At 58.4% G+C, this 17117-nt stretch overlaps 2 protein-coding genes across 2 annotated transcripts; both read right to left on the reverse strand.

Annotated features, from left to right (window-relative positions):
- Nucleotides 1–27: 27 nt before the first annotated feature.
- LOC120404108 (serine protease 27-like) lies at nt 28–6039 on the reverse strand. Its single transcript, XM_039536109.1, has 6 exons — nt 5964–6039; nt 4384–4410; nt 1975–2137; nt 1123–1394; nt 750–907; nt 28–326 (listed from the first exon to the last, which is right to left on the reverse strand). Exons 1-6 carry the CDS (start codon nt 6037–6039, stop codon nt 60–62), a joined length of 963 nt encoding a protein of 320 aa, XP_039392043.1. The 3' UTR covers nt 28–59.
- Nucleotides 6040–11072: 5033 nt separating this feature from the next.
- Nucleotides 11073–15456, reverse strand: LOC120403322 (serine protease 33-like). Its single transcript, XM_039534303.1, has 6 exons — nt 15335–15456; nt 14210–14230; nt 13757–13919; nt 12358–12629; nt 11659–11828; nt 11073–11480 (listed from the first exon to the last, which is right to left on the reverse strand). The coding sequence occupies exons 1-6, from the start codon at nt 15387–15389 to the stop codon at nt 11187–11189; spliced, it is 975 nt and encodes a 324-aa protein (XP_039390237.1). The 5' UTR covers nt 15390–15456; the 3' UTR covers nt 11073–11186.
- Nucleotides 15457–17117: the final 1661 nt, after the last annotated feature.

Raw genomic sequence — 17117 nt, forward strand, 5'->3', positions numbered from 1 at the left:
TCCCCTTGGGGCCTGGCCTATCCGGGTGGGCGTGGCTTGAGCTGCCAGGGGGCGGGGCTTCAGAGACTGCTGAGCAGCCAGGTGGCTAGAAGCAGGGCGGCGGGGGCGGGGCTGGGGGGCGCGGCCCCGGGCAGGCCGTAGGAGGTGATATTGACCACCCCGAAGGTGGCGTTGGGCACGTGCCGCCCGATCCAGTCCAGGTAGGCGCCGACCCGGATGTAGACCCCGGGGCGGTTGGGGAGGGCGCAGCCCTCGCCCCAGCTGACGACGCCGGCCACGAACCACAGCCCAGCCTCCTGGCAGACCAGGGGGCCCCCCGAATCGCCCTGGGGAGAGAGAATCGGTGACACCGGCCTCAATCCCGACCCGCAGCCCCTGCTAGCCCGGCCCTGCCCCCCTCCCAGCTCCGCTGGTGCCCCTCACTCCCGACCTGCAGCCCCTGCTAGCCCGGCCCTGCCCCCCTCCCAGCTCTGCTGGTGCCCCTCACTCCCGACCCGCAGCCCCTGCCCCCCAGCTCTGCTGGTGCCCCTCACTCCCGACCTGCAGCCCCTGCTAGCCCGGCCCTGCCCCCCTCTCAGCCCTGCCGGTGTCCCTCACTCCCGACCTGCAGCCCCTGCCAGCCCAGCCCTGCCCCCCCCCGCAGTGCCGGTGCCCCTCACTCCCGACCCGCAGCCCCTGCTAGCCCAGCCCTGCCCCCCCGCCAGCTCTGCCGGTGCCCCTCACTCCTGACCCACAGCCCCTGCTCTCACCTGGCAGGCGTCTCTCTGTCCCTCGGCGTAGCCGGCACACACCATGTCATCCTGGATCTCCCGCATGCTGCTCCGGCGCCGATAAAGGGCATCACAGGGCAGTGGGTCGATCAGAGGCACCTGCAGCTGCTGCAGCGTCATGGGGGCTGGGAGTGGGGCTGGGGGGGGAAGGAGGGGTTAACGCTGCCTGGGTGGGGGAGGGGACCCTGGGTGGGGGAGGAGAACACAATGCCCCCCTCCCTGCCCCCTCCAATGCTCCCTCCTCCTTGCCCCTTCTCCTCTGGGTCCCCCTCCCCTCCCCCTTTGCTCGTGGCCCCTCCCACCTCCCCTCCCCCACCTCTGTTCTTCCTCCTGCCCCCTCCCCTCTCCTCACCTCCCTCTTGTGGCGACCCCCAGCCAGTCACCCAGCAGAGGGTCCCGGCGGGGAAGTGGACCCCGGCGTCCGGGAGGCAGGCGGGCAGCACCTGCGGGGTGAAGGTGACGGGGCGGCCCAGCTGGGCCAGGGCGATGTCTCCGCTGGAGCCCTCCCCAGAGTAGAGCGCGTGGCCCACGGCGCGGGACAGGGGCAGCCGCAGGGAGCCGGGCTCTGGGAGCGACAGCTGGCGGGAGCCCAGGACGGCTCGGTACCGAGACAGCTCCGCGTGCCTGGGGCGAGAGAGGGGTCAGCGCCCAGAGACCAAGAGCGGTGCCCCTCACTCCCGACCTGCAGCCCCCTGCTGGCCCAGCCCTGCCCCTCCCAGCTCTCCCGGTGCCCCTCACTCCCGACCTGCAGCCCCTGCTAACCCTGCCCTGCCCCCCCCAGCTCTGCCGGTGCCCCTCACTCCCGACCTGCAGCCCCTGCTAACCCTGCCCTGCTCCCCCCAGCTCTGCTGGTGCCCCTCACTCCCGACCTGCAGCCCCCTGCTAGCCCAGCCCTGCCCCCCTAACTCTGCCGGTGCCCCTCACTCCCGACCCGCAGCCCCTGCTAGCCCCGCCCCCCCCCCCCCCAGCTCTGCTGGTGCCCCTCACTCCCGACCTGCAGCCCCTGCCAGTCCAGCCCTGCCCCCCCCAGCCCTGCCAGTGCCCCTCACTCCCGACCCGCAGCCCCTGCCCCCCCCAGCTCTGCCGGTGCCCCTCACTCCCGACCCGCAGCCCCTGCTGGCCCAGCCCTGCCCCGCCCCCAGCTCTGCCGGTGCCCCTCACTCCCGCCCCGCAGCCCCCTGCTGGCCCAGCCCGGGTCACTCACTGGGGAAAGCAATGTGCAGCGCTGAGCACCCACTCCGAGTTGATGAGGGTCGCCCCGCAGACGTGGCGGTTCTCATACTGCAGACTGACCTGCCAGGGCCAGGCCCCCAGCGGGGCGTCCTCCCCCGCCACGATCCGGCCCTGGGGCCCCCCCTGGCCACACACTGCGGGCGGAGGGAGAGAACCGTGACAGAACCGAGGACATGCAGCGCTCCCTGCTGGAGGGGACTGGAGCTGCGCCGAGCTGCAATGCAGCCGCCTGTGGGGTGCTTGGTGCCACACAGCGCCCCCTAGTGCCGCCCGGGGGCCTCGGCGCCAGCATTCATTGCCTGGGGCGGGCGCCCCCTCTCCCTGCAGCACAGCGCCCCCTAGTGCCGCCCGGGGGCATGGGCGCCAGCATTCATTGCCTGGGGCGGGCGCCCCCTCTCCTGGCAGCACAGCGCCCCCTAGTGCCGCCCGGGGGCCTCGGCGCCAGCATTCATTGCCTGGGGCGGGCGCCCCTCTCCCGGCAGCACAGCGCCCCCTAGTGCCGCCCGGGGGCATGGGCGCCAGCATTCATTGCCTGGGGCAGGCGCCCCCTCTCCCGGCAGCACAGCGCCCCCTAGTGCCGCCCGGGGGCATGGGCGCCAGCATTCATTGCCTGGGGCGGGCGCCCCCTCTCCCTGCAGCACAGCGCCCCCTAGTGCCGCCCGGGGGCATGGGCGCCAGCATTCATTGTCTGGGGCGGGCGCCCCCTCTCCCTGCAGCACAGCGCCCCCTAGTGCCGCCCGGGGGCATGGGCGCCAGCGTTCATTGCCTGGGGCGGGCGCCCCCTCTCCCGGCAGCACAGCGCCCCTAGCGCCACCCTGCGGCCTTGTGATTCATATGTAAGAACATGAGAATGGCCATATTGGGTCAGATCAAAGGTCCATCCAGCCCAATGTCCTGTCTGCCGACAGTGGCCAATGTCAGGTGCCCCAGAGGGAACGAACAGACCAGGGAATCATCCAGTGATCCATCCCCTGTGCCCATTCCCAGCCTCTGGCAAACAGAGGTTTAGGGACACCCAGAGCCTGGGGTTATGTCCCTGCGCATCTTGGCTAATAACCATGGATGGACCTGCCCTCCATGAACTGACCTAACTCTTTTTTTTAACCCAGTTATAATTTTGGCCTTTACAACATCCCCTGGCAACAAGTTCCAAAGGTTGACTGTGCGTTGTGTGAAGAAATACGTCCTTTTGTTTGTTTTAGACCTGCCGCCTGTTAATTTAATCAGGTGACCCCTGGTTCTTCTGTTATGAGAAGGAGTAAACAACACGTCCGTCTTCACTTTCTCCACTCCAGTCATGATTTTATAGACCTCTGTCATATCCCCACTCAGCTGTCTCTTTTCCAAGCTGAAAAGTCCCAGTCTTATTAATCTCTCCCCATACGCCCCAATTCTAAAATATCTTGTTTGAGATGGGGCGACCACATCTGCACGCAGTATTCAAGATGTGGACATGGATTTATATGGAGGCAATAGGATATTTTCTGTCTTATTATCTATCCCTTTCTTAATGATACCTAACATGCTGTTGGCTTTTTAGGCTGCTGCTGCACACTGAGTGGCTGTTTTCAGAGAACTATCCACAATGACTCCGAGATCTCTCTTTTGAGTGATCACAGCTAATTTGGACCCCCATCGTTTTAGCTGTATAGCTGGGGTTATGTTTTCCAATGTGCATCACTTTGCATTTATCAACACTGAATTTCAGCTGCCATTTTATTGCCCGGTCACCCAGTTTTGTGAGATCCTTTTGTAACGCTTCACTGTCTGCCTGGGACTTGACTAACAAGATATTTTGTAACATCTGCCAACTTTTCCAACTCACTTTTCCCGGATGATTTATGAGTATGTTGAACTGCAGTAATCCCAGTACAGGCCCCTGGGGGACACCACTATTTACCTCTCTCCATTGCAAAAGCCGACCATTTATTCCTACCCTTTGTTTCCTATCTTTTAACTAGGTGCTGACTCATGAAGGGATCTCCCCTCTTAACCCGTGACTGCTTACGTTGCTTCAGAGCCTTTGGCGAGGGACCCTGTCAAAGACTTTCTGAAAGGACAAGTCCACTTTATCCACTGGCTCCCCCTTGCCCACGTGATTGTTGACACACTCAGAGAATTCTAGTAGAATGGTGAGGTATGATTTCCCTTGACTCTTCCCCCACAAATCGTGTTCCTCTATGTGTCTGACAATTCTGTTCTTTACTATAGTTTCAAGCACTTTGCTCAATGCAGAACTTAGGCTTATCAGCCTGTAATTGCCGGGATCGCCTCTGGAGCCTTTTTAAAAGATCGGTATCACATTAGCTACCCTCCAGTCACCTGGTGCAGAGGCTGATTGAAGCGATAGGTGATATGATTTCAGCGATAGGTTACATACCTGTCTGGATTCCATTGTCCCGTGCAGCTGAGGGAGACAGGGGGAGGAGTCATAGATGGCGCAAAGCGGGGGAACCGGTTTCAGAAATGACCAGGAATCAGGAAGACAGCAAAAGAAAGACACGCTCACTAAAATAAACAGTGCAAAGTAACACAAAGCTCTCAGGACACCTGGTCTCTCTCCCCAGCCAGGGGAGGTCAAGGGAGGGTAGTTTAGTGGTTAGAGCAGTGGGGGCTGGGAGCCAGGACTCCTGGGTTCCTCCTTGACTCTGGGACAACAGCTGAGTCTTTCTCACCCTGCCCCGCCCACGGGACACAAATACAGCTGCACTTCCTATCTTGTTAACCGCTTCCCTCCTGAAGCCTTGTCCCTGAGTTATTACAATATTTAGAGCAGCTTCAAGAGCCCTACAGTACATTTTTGGTGCTGGCTCAGAGGGTGGGGATGAGCGAGGGTGTCTGTGGCTGAGAATGAGAATTGAACCCAGGAGTCCTGGCTCCCAGTGCCCCCTGCTCTAACCCACTAGCCCCCACTCCCCTCCCATAGGACCCAGGCATCTTGGCTCCCAGCCCCCACTCACCTGCAGCATGGGCAGCAGGAGAAGGATGGTTATTGGGGTGCAGGGGGCTCCCATGGCACAGACGCTCCCAGCTCGGCTTCCACAGGTGACTAGAGGGTCGGTGAGCTGCCCCAGTGACCCCCACTGTCCGTCCCTGCATCGTCTGCATTGCCCAGCCAGTCCCTGCATCGTCTGCCTCTTCTTACCCTTCCAGGGAAACTGCATCATGTGCCGCCAATTCCCCCCGCTCCCATGATCACCGTCCCCCCTGCCCCAGCCGCACTGGCCTCCTGCTCCATCCCCAGGTCCCATGCAGCTGAGAACTCCCCCACCCATGTTTCCGTGACATGGGGCCGCTGGCCTACGTGGATGAGGGGATGTGTTCCGAAATGGCCAGGGAGCTTTCTCAGGTACTTCTGTGTGCGTGTGTGTTTGTGTGTGTGTGTTTGTGCAGCTAAACTCCAGGGTGTGTGTGGGTCTATAGCTAGACTCCGGGGCTGTGTGCATCTGTGTGTGTATTTGTGAGTGTGCGCGGGCACCTCAGGGGTGTGTGGGACACTAGTATGGCCTTTGCTGGGTAAATGGCCAAGGACAGAACCGCCCAAGGAAATTCACAGTATTCTCAGGGTTATTTATTTTGTATCGTTGTGGGTAATGAGCGATGGACCCGTCCTAGACAGACAGACACAATATAGACAGATGGTGACAGTACAGACAGACACAATCTAGATAGACAGCCAGACACAACAGAGACAGGTGGTCGGATGTAACACATTAAAAGGCAGGCAGCCTAGACAGAATTTAGAGAGAGGGGCAGACACAATCTAGGCTGACGGGTATATACGATGTAGACAGTCAGTTGCAGTTGAGACAGACAGACATATGTTTTGTTACTAGTATTCTCTGTATTATTATAGGACCTACGATGCTCCAATATGGGCCAGGAATCCTTTGTGCCAGGTGCTGCTCAGACTCCAGCCGAGATCAGGGCCCCGTGGTGCTGGGTGCTGCCCAGACCCACCGTGGGAGCCAGTCCCTGCCTCGAAGGGCTCACAGTTTAACCGGACAAAGGCAGGAACATTCTCCCCCTTTTCCATCTACGGAAACTGAGACTCAAGAGAGTCTGGGACTTGCTCAAGGTCAGACAGGCAGTCTGTGGCAGAACCAGGGATAGAACCCAGGTGTCCTGGCTGCTAGCCCCTGCCCCACGCTAATCCACTACCCCCATTCCCTTCCCATAGGACCCAGGCATCCTGGCTCCCAGCCCCCACTCACCCTGCAGCATGGGCAGCAGGAGAAGGATGGTTATTGAGGTGCAGGGGGCTCCCATGGCACAGCAGCTCCCAGCTCGGCTTCCACAGGTGACTAGGAGGTCGGTGAGCTGCCCCAGTGACCCCACTGCCCGGTGTCAGCTGTCTGCCTGGCCGGGGAATGTGGCTCAGCCCGTCCCCGCATCGCCTGCCTCTTCTCACCCTTCCAGGGAATCCGCATCATGTGCCGCCAACCCCCCACCCCCATGTTCACCCTCCGCATTCCCAGCCTGCCCCAGGAGCATTGGCCCCTCATTCCCCCAACCGTGTTTCTGTGACATGGGGCCGCTGGCCTATGCGGATGGGGGGATGTGTCCTGAAGTGGCCAGGGAGCTTTCCCAGGTACTTCTGTGTGCGTGTGTGTTTGTGTGTGTGTGTGTGTGTTTGTACAGCTAAACTCCAGGGTGTGTATGTCTATAGCTAGACTCCGGGGCTGTGTGCATCTGTGTGTGTGTTTGAGTGTGTGCGCGGGCACCTCAGGGGTGTGTGGGACACTGGTATGGCCTTTGCTGGGCAAATGGCCAAGGACAGAACCGCCCAAGGAATTTCACAGTATTCTCGGCATTATTTCTTTTGTATCATTGTGGGTAATGAGCGATGGACCCGTCCTAGACAGACAGACACAATATAGACAGATGGTGACAGTACAGACAGACACAATCTAGATAGACACAATCTAAACAGACAGACACAATAGAGACAGGTGGACGCAGTACAGACAGACACAATCTAGATAGACACAATCTAAACAGACAGACACAATAGAGACAGATGGACGCAGTACAGACAGACACAATCTAGAGAGAGACAATCTAAACAGACAGACACAATAGAGACAGATGGACGCAGTACAGACAGACACAGTCTGGATAGACACAATCTAAACAGACAGACACAATAGAGACAGATGGACGCAGTACAGACAGACACAGTCTAGAGAGAGACAATCTAAACAGACAGACACAATATAGACAGATGGACGCAGTACAGACAGACACAATCTAGATAGACACAATCTAAACAGACAGACACAATAGAGACAGACGGACGCAGTACAGACAGACACAGTCTAGATAGACACAATCTAAACAGACAGACACAATAGAGACAGATGGTGACAGTACAGACAGACACAGTCTAGATAGACACAATCTAAACAGACAGACACAATAGAGACAGATGGACGCAGTACAGACAGACACAGTCTAGATAGACACAATCTAAACAGACAGACACAATAGAGACAGATGGACGCAGTACAGACAGACACAGTCTAGATAGACACAATCTAAACAGACAGACACAATAGAGACAGGTGGTCGAATGTAACACATTAAGAGGCAGACAGCCTAGACAGGCAGAATTTAGACAGACGGGCAGACACAGTCTAGGCTGACGGGCATATACGATGTAGACAGTCAGATGCAGTTGAGACAGACAGACATATGTTCTGTTACTAGTATTCTCTGTATTATTATAGGACCTACGATACCCTAATATGGGCCAGGAATCCTTTGTGCCGGGTGCTGCCCAGACCCACAGTGGGAGCCAGTCCCTGCCCCGAAGGGCTCCCAGTCTAAACAGACAAAGGCAGGAAAGTTCTCCCCCTTTTAAATCTAGGGAAACTGAGACTCAGGGAGACCTGGGACTTGCTCAAGGTCAGACAGGCAGTCTGTGGCAGAACCAGGGATACAACCCAGGCATCCTGGCTCCCAGCCCCCACCCCATGCTAATCCACTACCCCCATTCCCTTCCCATAGGACCCAGGCGTCCTGGCTCCCAGCCCCCACTCACCCTGCAGCATGGGCAGCAGGAGAAGGATGGTTAGTGGGGTGCAGGGGGCTCCCATGGCACTGCAGCTCCCAGCTCGGTTTCCGCAGGTGACTAGAAGGTCGGTGAGCTGCCCCAGTGACCCCACTGCCCGGTGTCAGCTGTCTGCCTGGCTGGGGAATGTGGCCCAGCCAGTCCCTGCGGCTGCCTCTTCTCACCCTTCCAGGGAATCTGCTTCATGTGCCACCAACCCCCCCCCCCCCCCCGTTCCCAGCCTCCCCCTTGCCCCAGGCACGTTGGCCCCTCACTCTGTCCCCGGGTCCCGTGCGACTGAGAACTCCCCCAACCGTGTTTCTGTGCCACGGGGCTGCTGTCATATGGCGAATGGGGGGATGTGTCCTGAAATGGCCAGGGGGTTTTCCCAAGAGGACTCACTGGGTTCTGCTGTGCGTGTGTGTGTGTGTGTGTGTGTGTGTGTGTGTGTGTAAACTCCGGGGTGTGTATTTGTACCTCCAGGTTTCGCGGGGTCTCTTGTGTTGTCTTTGTTGGGCAAATGGCCAAGGACAGAACCGCCCAAGGAATTCCACAGTATTCTCGGGGCTATTTATTTTGAATCTCTGTGGGTAATGGGAGATGGACCCGTCCCAGACAGACAGACACACAGATGTTCGTATTCAACACAGAAAGAGACAGCCTAGATGGCAGAATTTACACAGAGAGGAAGACACTATCTAGACAGAAGGCGAACTAGACAGATGGGCATATACGATGCAGGCAGTCAGATGCAGTTGGGACAGACAGAGATATCTTTGGTTACTAGTATTCCCCGTATTATTGTAGGTCCTACAATACTCTAACATGAGGCAGGAATCCTTTGTGCCAGGTGCTGCCTAGACTCCAGCTAAGATCAGGGCCCCGTGATGCCAGGGCGCTGCTCAGAGCCACCGTGGGAGCCAGTCCTTGCCCCGAAGGGCTCCCAGTCTTAACAGACAAAGGCAGGAACATTCTCCCCCTTTTCCACCCAGGGAAACTGAGACTCAGAGAGATCCAGGACTTGCTGAAGGTTACACAAGGAGTCTGTGGCAGAATCTGGGATAGAACCCAGGAGTCCTGGCTCCCGGCCACCCTTCTGTGCTAAGCCACTAGCCCCCACTCTCCTCTCATAGGACCCAGGCGTCCTGGCTCCCAGCCCCCATTCACCCTGCAGCATGGGCAGCAGGAGAAGGATGGTTAGTGGGGTGCAGGGGGCTCCCATGGCACAGCAGCTCCCAGCTCGGTTTCCGCAGGTGACTAGGAGGTCGGTGAGCTGCCCCAGTGACCCCACTGCCCGGTGTCAGCTGTCTGCCTGGCCGGGGAATGTGGCCCTGCCAGTCCCTGCATCGCCTGCCTCTTCTCACCCTTCCAGGGAATCTGCATCATGTGTTGCCAACCCCCCACCCCCATGTTCACCCTCCGCATTCCCAGCCTGCCCCAGGCGCATTGGCCCCTCACTTCATCCCTGGGTCCCGTGTGTCTGAGGTTGAATGAAGACTGGGAGTGGATGGGTCATTACACAAAATAGAGCTATTCCCCCAACTGTTACTCACACCTTCTTGTCAATTTCTGTGACCCGGGGCTGCCGTCATATGCAGAATGGGGGGATGTGTCCCGAAATGGCCGGGGAGCTTTCCCAAGGGGATTCAGCGGGTTCCGCTGTGTGTTTGTGTGTGTGTGCGTTTGTGTGTGCAGCTCAACTCCACGGTGCGTGTGTGTCTATAGCTAAACCCCAGGGTGTTTGTGTGTATATAGCTGGACTCTGGTGTGTGTGTGTGTGTGTGTGTGTGTGACTTCAGGGGTGTGTGGGGTCCCTTGTGTTGTCTATGTTGTGTAAATGGCCAAGGACAGAACCGCCCAAGGAATTTCACAGTATTCTTGGGGTTATTTATTTTGTCTCATTGTGAGTAATGAGCGATAGACCCGTCCCAGACAGACACAATATAGACAGATGGAGACAGTACAGACAAACACAATCTAGATAGACACAATCTAAACAGACAGACAGACACAACAGAGACAGATGTTTTGATCGCACACATTAAGAGATAGCCAGCCTAGACAGGCAGAATTTAGTCAGAGGGGCAGACACCATCTTGACAGACAGACACAATCTCGACAGGTGGGCGTATATAATCGACACAGACCGATGCCGCTGAGGCAGACAGACATATTTTGTTACTAGTATTCTCTGTAGTATTGTGGGACGTGCAACACCCCAACACGGGCCAGGTGTCCTTTGTGCCAGGTGCTGCCCAGACTCCAGCTGAGATCAGGGCCCCGTGGTGCCGGGCGCTGCCCGGACCCACCGTGGGAGCCAGTCCCTGCCCCGAAGGGCTCACAGCCCAAACCAGCATTTCTCAAATATGGCCACCGTGGCTGCATATGGCCACCAGCGACCACAACAGTGTCCTGGTAGGAGATGGGGGGCGGGGGCGGAAAGAAGAGACACCACTACATTATTTTTATTACTGAGTCTGTAAAAAAAACCCCAAACCCACCAACAACCACACAACAACTCCTACGTAAATAAATGCCAATGATTTAGACTTGGATCTGTGCAGATTTATTTGTTTTTCTTAAAATAAATTAAGTATTTTAGGAAAAAGTGTCAGAGCAGCCACTAGCAAGAGTTGGGTGGCCACACCCTGAGGCCACCAAAAAAATTGTTGTCAGGACACCTGGTCCAAACAAACGCAGGTTCAGTCTCCTGCTTTTACACCTAAGGAACAGGGGACTCTGAGAGACCCAGGACTTGCTCAAGGTCACCAGGGGATCCGTTGAGCCAGAGATAGAAACCAGGACGCCTGCTCCCAGCTCCAACCCACTAGCCCCCACTCCCCTCCCAGAGCTGGGGAGAGAACCCAGGAGTCCTGACTCCCAGCCCCCTCTGCTCTAACCACTAGACCCCGCTCCCCTACCGGAGGTGGGAATAGAACCCAGGAGTCCTGGCTCCCAGTCCCCCCGCTCCAACACACTAGACCCCACTCCCCTCCCAGAGCTGGGGAGAGAACCCAGGAGTGCGGGCTCCCAGCTCCCCCTGTGCTAACCCATTAGACCCCCACTCCGCTCCCAGCCCCATCATCACGCCTTGTCTCCTCCATGGCAGGGCTGGTTGTTAAATTAGCAGATCAGAAACCAAGCAGTGGCCCCATCCCCGGGGCAGCGCTGGCCAGCAGGAGGGTGCCGAGAAGCAGGGGGGTGGACGCTGGAGTGTAGCCGGCATTGGGATGACTCCTAATGGTGACATTCACCACCCCGGATTCCACACTGGGGAGCTGCTGCTGGATCCAGTCAGAGTAGGCCGAGACCAGGGTATAGACCCCAGGACGGTACGGGAGGGCACAGCCGTCTCCGAAGCTCACAATGCCGATCAGGAACCAGGAGTCAGCCTGCGAGCAAACGAGGGGTCCCCCAGAATCCCCCTAGAGAGAGAAGGAGAACCAGTTAGACCAGTGCCCTGCAATCCCAATCTGCAGCCCCGGAGGATTACATACCCGTCCCCCACCAGCTCTGCCAATATCCCTCAAGCCCAACCCGCAGCCCCCTCCAATGGCAGCCCTGGGCTCCTGGATCTCCTGGGATGTCCCTGAATCCATTCACCTGGCAGGAGTCCTTCCCTCCTTCGGGGTAGCCAGCGCACACCATGCCGTCTTGGATGGGGTGCGACCCCGGGGACCCTGTGAGAGGTTTGCTATAGAGGTCATTGCACGTCTCGACATCTATGAGTGAGACCTGAACCTCCTGCAGAGTGCGGGGAGCAGGGAGACTTTCTGTGGAGAAAAAATACACCTCATCAGGGCCCATCTCAGCCATCTCCACCTGGGGCAGGATCATCCCCGACTGTCTGTTCCCCTGCAGAGATGGAGATGCCCCACCTAGGTAGGTCAGGTGAGAATAGGAGTTTTTAAGCACACGAGGAGTCCTGGCTCCCAGCCAACCCACTCTAACCCAGCACACCCCGCTTCCCTCCCCAAGCTGGGGATAGAACCCAGGAGTCCTGGCTCCCAACCCCCCCCTGCTCTAACCACTAGACCCCACTCCCCAACCAGCACCTCATCCTGTCTCCCATTGGAAGATCCCGTCTCTTCAGCAGCCGTTGGGCTTTGCTTTGCTTGCTTGGGCTGTGGCCGCTAGATGGTGACATGACTCATGCAGCAGACACAGCCCTGGCTCAAGGGTTCTCCCATGTCTCCTTTGGGGGACCCCCACCCCAGCAGCAGACACAGCCCTGGTGCAAGGGTTTCTCCCATGTCACCTTTGGGTGAACCCCATCCCACGCAGGCCCTCCAGGCATCTTACCATCTGTCTGGACGTTCCCCCAGCCGGTGACCCAGCACAGGGTGCCATTCGTGATGGAATCACTGGGGTCTGGAAGGCAGACGGGGAGGATGTAGGCGGTGTAGTGAAGGGGCGTGCGTAGGCGCACCAGGGCTATGTCTGAGGCAAAGCTGATGGGGTTGTAGTCGCTGTGGATTATGATCTGTGACACAGCAGAAGTGAAGGCGTTTGCGCTCTGGCTATTCAGCTGGAATCTCCCAAGGGAAACAGAGTAAGCAGTGAGGGTCGAACTCCTAGGAGAGGGGGAGACATTGGGCAGGAGTTTGTTATGATACTGGTTACCACAGAGCAGAAATGCAGCCACCTCTGGGGTGGAGCATCTGGGGAACAGCTGCACATAACACCACATAGAATAGCTTGCCTGGGGCTGAGATGCTGCCACCGCTGGGGTGGGGCAGCTGGGGAACAGCCTGTGGCGAAGTGGGACTTTTCTGTAATATTTTTATTAACCCGCTATGTGCCTCAGTTTCCCTATTGGGTGCAAAACTGTTAAGTCTCTCAGTGGGGCAGCACCGGGAACCGGGCAGAGGGGTTATGTTACATTGCTCGCTGGCGTGGACTGAAGAGGTCCTTACAGGGCCGCCTGAGGCCGACCACATACCACTGGGGAAGATGAGAAGAGAATGAAAACCGCCGTGGCCAGAACATTGAGACCCAGCAGCCAAAGGCCTGGAGGAAGCTGGATTCCTTCCACGTCTCCAGAGGGAAGCTGAGCAGAAGGTAGCCGAGAAGAAAGGACTGAGAGCTGACAGCCGGGGGATAAGGTTTGGGAGGGGCACAACGGATATGTCTACACTGCACTAAAAAGCCCGGACTAGCTGCCCCAGGCCACCTGCGGCCGTGCCACGGGTCTCTCATTGCCGGGTAAACGTACCCCGAGAGACAGCGGCTGAAATGGAGCCCAGAGCAGGCTGGGGAGCGCTGGCTTGGCCAGATGGGCTCTACCTCCACCGTGGTTTCTCTGGGCCAACCTAGGGATTTCCCGGAGCCGTGGTCGAGTTGATTAATTAACCGGGCCCTGGTCTGACAACGCTGCCTGACGTCACTGCAAATCCTGGCTGAGGTGCACTGGCTCCTGCAGAGCAGACAGGCCTCCACCAGGGCTCTGTCTCCCTTGGACTCGCTGGGCACAGCTCATGAATTGAAGCAGGAGGCCTGGAGCCCAGAGGCTCAGTCATGGAGTGGGTGGGGCCACGGGCCGAGTGGGACCCCCCGGGGGTCTGGCACACTGAAGGGTTCCTCCAGGGGATTGTTTAAAAGCTGGGCTATAGCTGCACGGTGACGCCTCCTCCCCCTGCCTGCTCTGAGATGCAGCCACCTCTGGGGTGGGACAACTTGGGGACAGGCTGGGGGCACTCACAGACTGAAGCAATGAGCCGCAGACACCACCCATTCCCCGGTGATGAGGGACCCTCCGCAGATGTGGCCTCCGTTGTATCGGATGCTGGCCTGCCAGGGCCAAGCCCCGTTCTGGGCATCCTGCCCTCCTACAATGCGGCCGGAGGCCACCGACTGCCCGCAGGCTGGGAAGAAAAGTGGGGAGGGGTGTGAATAGAACCCAGGAGTCCTGGCTCCCAGCCCCCCCTGCTCTAACCCACCAGACCCCACTCCCCTCCCAGAGCCAGAGATGGAACCCAGGAGTCCTGGCTCCCAGCCCCCCCTGCTCTAACCCACCAGACCCCACTCCCCTCCCAGAGCTGGGGAGAGATCCCAGGAGTCCTGGCTCACAAACCCCCCACACCAGGCTCTATCCATTAGACCCCACTTCCCTCCCCTCCGAAAGCTGGGGACAGAAAGTGTCCAGGTTCCTTACTTGACTGGAACTCCTCAGCACCTAGAAGAGAAGGAGAGGGATGCGTGAGGTGTGAAAAACACACACCGCCCAGACCCCTCCAGCAGGGGGCAGCGCTGCACCCACATGTGCACACACACACACACACACTCACACACACGATTTCCACAAGCAGATCCCAGAAAATTCTCCTCTCGCAACCCTACCTGGCCCCCTTCCCCCATGGCCTGCCCGTATGCCTCCCATGGGTCCCTGACCCCCTCCCATGGGGTGGGAGTGGTTCTCTGGCATGGGGTGTGACGTGTGACCCGCCCCCCCAGGAAGTGAGGTATGTAGGGGGACATAGTCTGATACAGGCTTTCCCCCTCTGGCTGAGAGCCTCCACAGACAGCCCAGAACCTAGATCCAGGGTCTCTGCCCCATAACTTCCCCGTGTGGATGATGGGGGAAGGGCCCATTCTCTCAGCCAGGTTGTGCATCCCCCACTCAATCTGGATGAGATATTCCCTGGCCCACACATCCACCCCAGCCCCACTTATCCATCCCCTCTCTGCCCCCTAAGCCCTACATCTCTCTCCCCTTCCTTTGCCACCCACAACCTACCCTTCCCACAGGCCCTCACCCTGCCCCCCCGCAAACCATCTCCCCTTTCCCAAACCCCTCCTGCCCAGTGTAAGTGCTGAGAACCCCACCCCTGGCCTTTTCCTCTTGAAACCTACAGAGGGCAGAGTCCTCCGGCAGGGAGTGCCACAAGTTTTTGGCAGAGGGAGTAATTCCTCATGGAGGGTTCCAGTCCACTTGTCCTTGAAGGTGTGAGGGACAGAAACCCACTCCCCTTCCAGAGCTGGGATAGAACCCAGGAGTCCTGGCTCCAAGCCCCCTCTGCTCTAACCCACCAGCCCCCACTCCCCTCCCAGAGCTGGGATAGAACCCAGGAGTCCTGGCTCCAAGCCCCCTCTGCTCTAACCCACCAGCCCCCACTCTCCTTCCACAGCTGGGATAGAACCCAGGAGTCCTGGCTCCCAGCCCCACCTTCTCTAACCCACTAGCCCCCACTCTCCGTCCCCACAGTCCCTGTTCTGTCCCTTTCCGATCCTCATCCCAGCAGATTCCCAAGGTCAGGACCTCAGCAGACCCTGCACTCACCCTCCAGCAGTGGCAGCAGCAGCAGGGCGGCCAGCGGGCAGCTGAGAACACCCATGATACCGGCTCCCACGACTCCAGCCGGCTGCCCCGAGGGCTGGGACCAAAACCCAGACCGGGAAGGGAAAGTCACTGGCTGCAATTTACAGGCTACACGTCACATTCACAATCAGAGCTATAAAACCACAAGGCAGATAAGTTCATGAGAGGTGCCGATGGCAGCTCCCCCCACCCAGAGCTGGGATAGAACCCAGGCGTCCTGACTCCCAGCCCCGCTCCCGCTCTCTAACCTAGTAGACCCCACTCTCCTTGCAAGTGAACCCAGGAATGCAACCTGCTAGTCTCTACTCCCCTCCCATAGGACCCAGGTGTCCTGGCTCCCAGCCCCCCCCTTACTCTGCCGCATGGGTCGTAGGAAAAGGATGGTTACGGGTTCACAGAGGGCTCTCATGTGTAACTGTTCTGCCAGCTGGAGCCAGCAGCAACCGGGGCCGGGTTCAGTATCTAGTGGTTCCTTTCCAACAATACAACACCGAACCGGCTCGAGCCCCCACCCAGTGACCTGGGACATTTACGCCCCACCCCTGGGTGCCTCTGAGAGGCAACACTTCCTCACTCACGAGCACCCAGTCTGGGTGTAGAAAAGAAACTTTGAATGAAAGGAGAGAAGTCACCCGACATTAATTAGGGACAATGCCACAAGCGGGATTCATAATCATAAAGGTGTGAGCAGGACGCCCACCCCAGACTGCATGGGGCAGAGCCTTCCGCCTCATGTTCTTCAACCAAAAGTTCCTTCACTGTGCCCCGCTTTGCTCCCTCCCCACACCCCACTCACCGGGGTTGTCCTCGGTCAGAGAGGACCCAGGGTTCAGAGGTGCATCTGTGGGAGTTGACCTCCCACCCGGGGAAGAAGGTACCGAGCTTGCTCTGCCATCTGAGTCCTTGTTCTGGCTGGCTGCCCTGCCAGCCGCTGTTCCTCTCCTTCGGCCACCCCGCCAGCCACTCGCCCCCCAGCTGACTGTCAGTCACCTTCTGCGGCCACCTGCCTCTCGGCTGTGACCTGTGCAGGTCGGTCGCTTAGGGATCGCAGCTCTTTGCAGGCTGGGCAGACACGCTGCTCCACCGCCCGTGATTCCAGCTCTCATTTGAGCACTTTAAAATAACAAAAGGATCCTAATGAACTTTGAACGGTAAGGAGGAACAGGTTAAGCTAGACTGAGAACGCTGAGGGAGAAACTGCACCTCCTAGCAGGGACACCTGTCCCCACCCCTTTTACTTTCACAGGGCTCTGGCATTCGAGCCCCTGGCCGAATGAGGTCCTTTCAGCGGAGGGTGGCCCCCTCATCTGGGACAGGTTAAGCACAGTTCTGCTCCCCTTTATTCATACAATAAAGGCAACAACATTGATAACCTGTCGCTACCCCTGCATTCAGTGCTAAAGTGATTTCTATCCCAACAGCGGCCAAAGCTGATCCCTTCAGCAGCACAGCTCCTGTCTGCTGGATGCCTTGGCAGAGTAGGTGTAGCCATGTAAATACAATTTGCTCCTGAAGTCTCTCCTCCCCCTCCCAGCTGTCAGGGGAGAGCCCATTCAGACCCTGCTTGTACAGGGCACAGCAGCTCCCAGCTCTGCTTCCGCAGGGGACTAGATGATCGGTGAGCTGCTCCAGTGACCCCAATCCCCGGTGTCAGCTGTCTGCCTGGCCGGGGAATGTCACCCCGCCAGTCCCTCCATCGCCTGCCTCTTCTCACCCTTCTAGGGAAACCCCTTCTTGGGCCTCC

Source organism: Mauremys reevesii, linkage group 4 (assembly GCF_016161935.1).
Source record: "Mauremys reevesii isolate NIE-2019 linkage group 4, ASM1616193v1, whole genome shotgun sequence".
In the NCBI taxonomy this organism is placed as follows: Eukaryota; Metazoa; Chordata; order Testudines; family Geoemydidae; genus Mauremys; species Mauremys reevesii.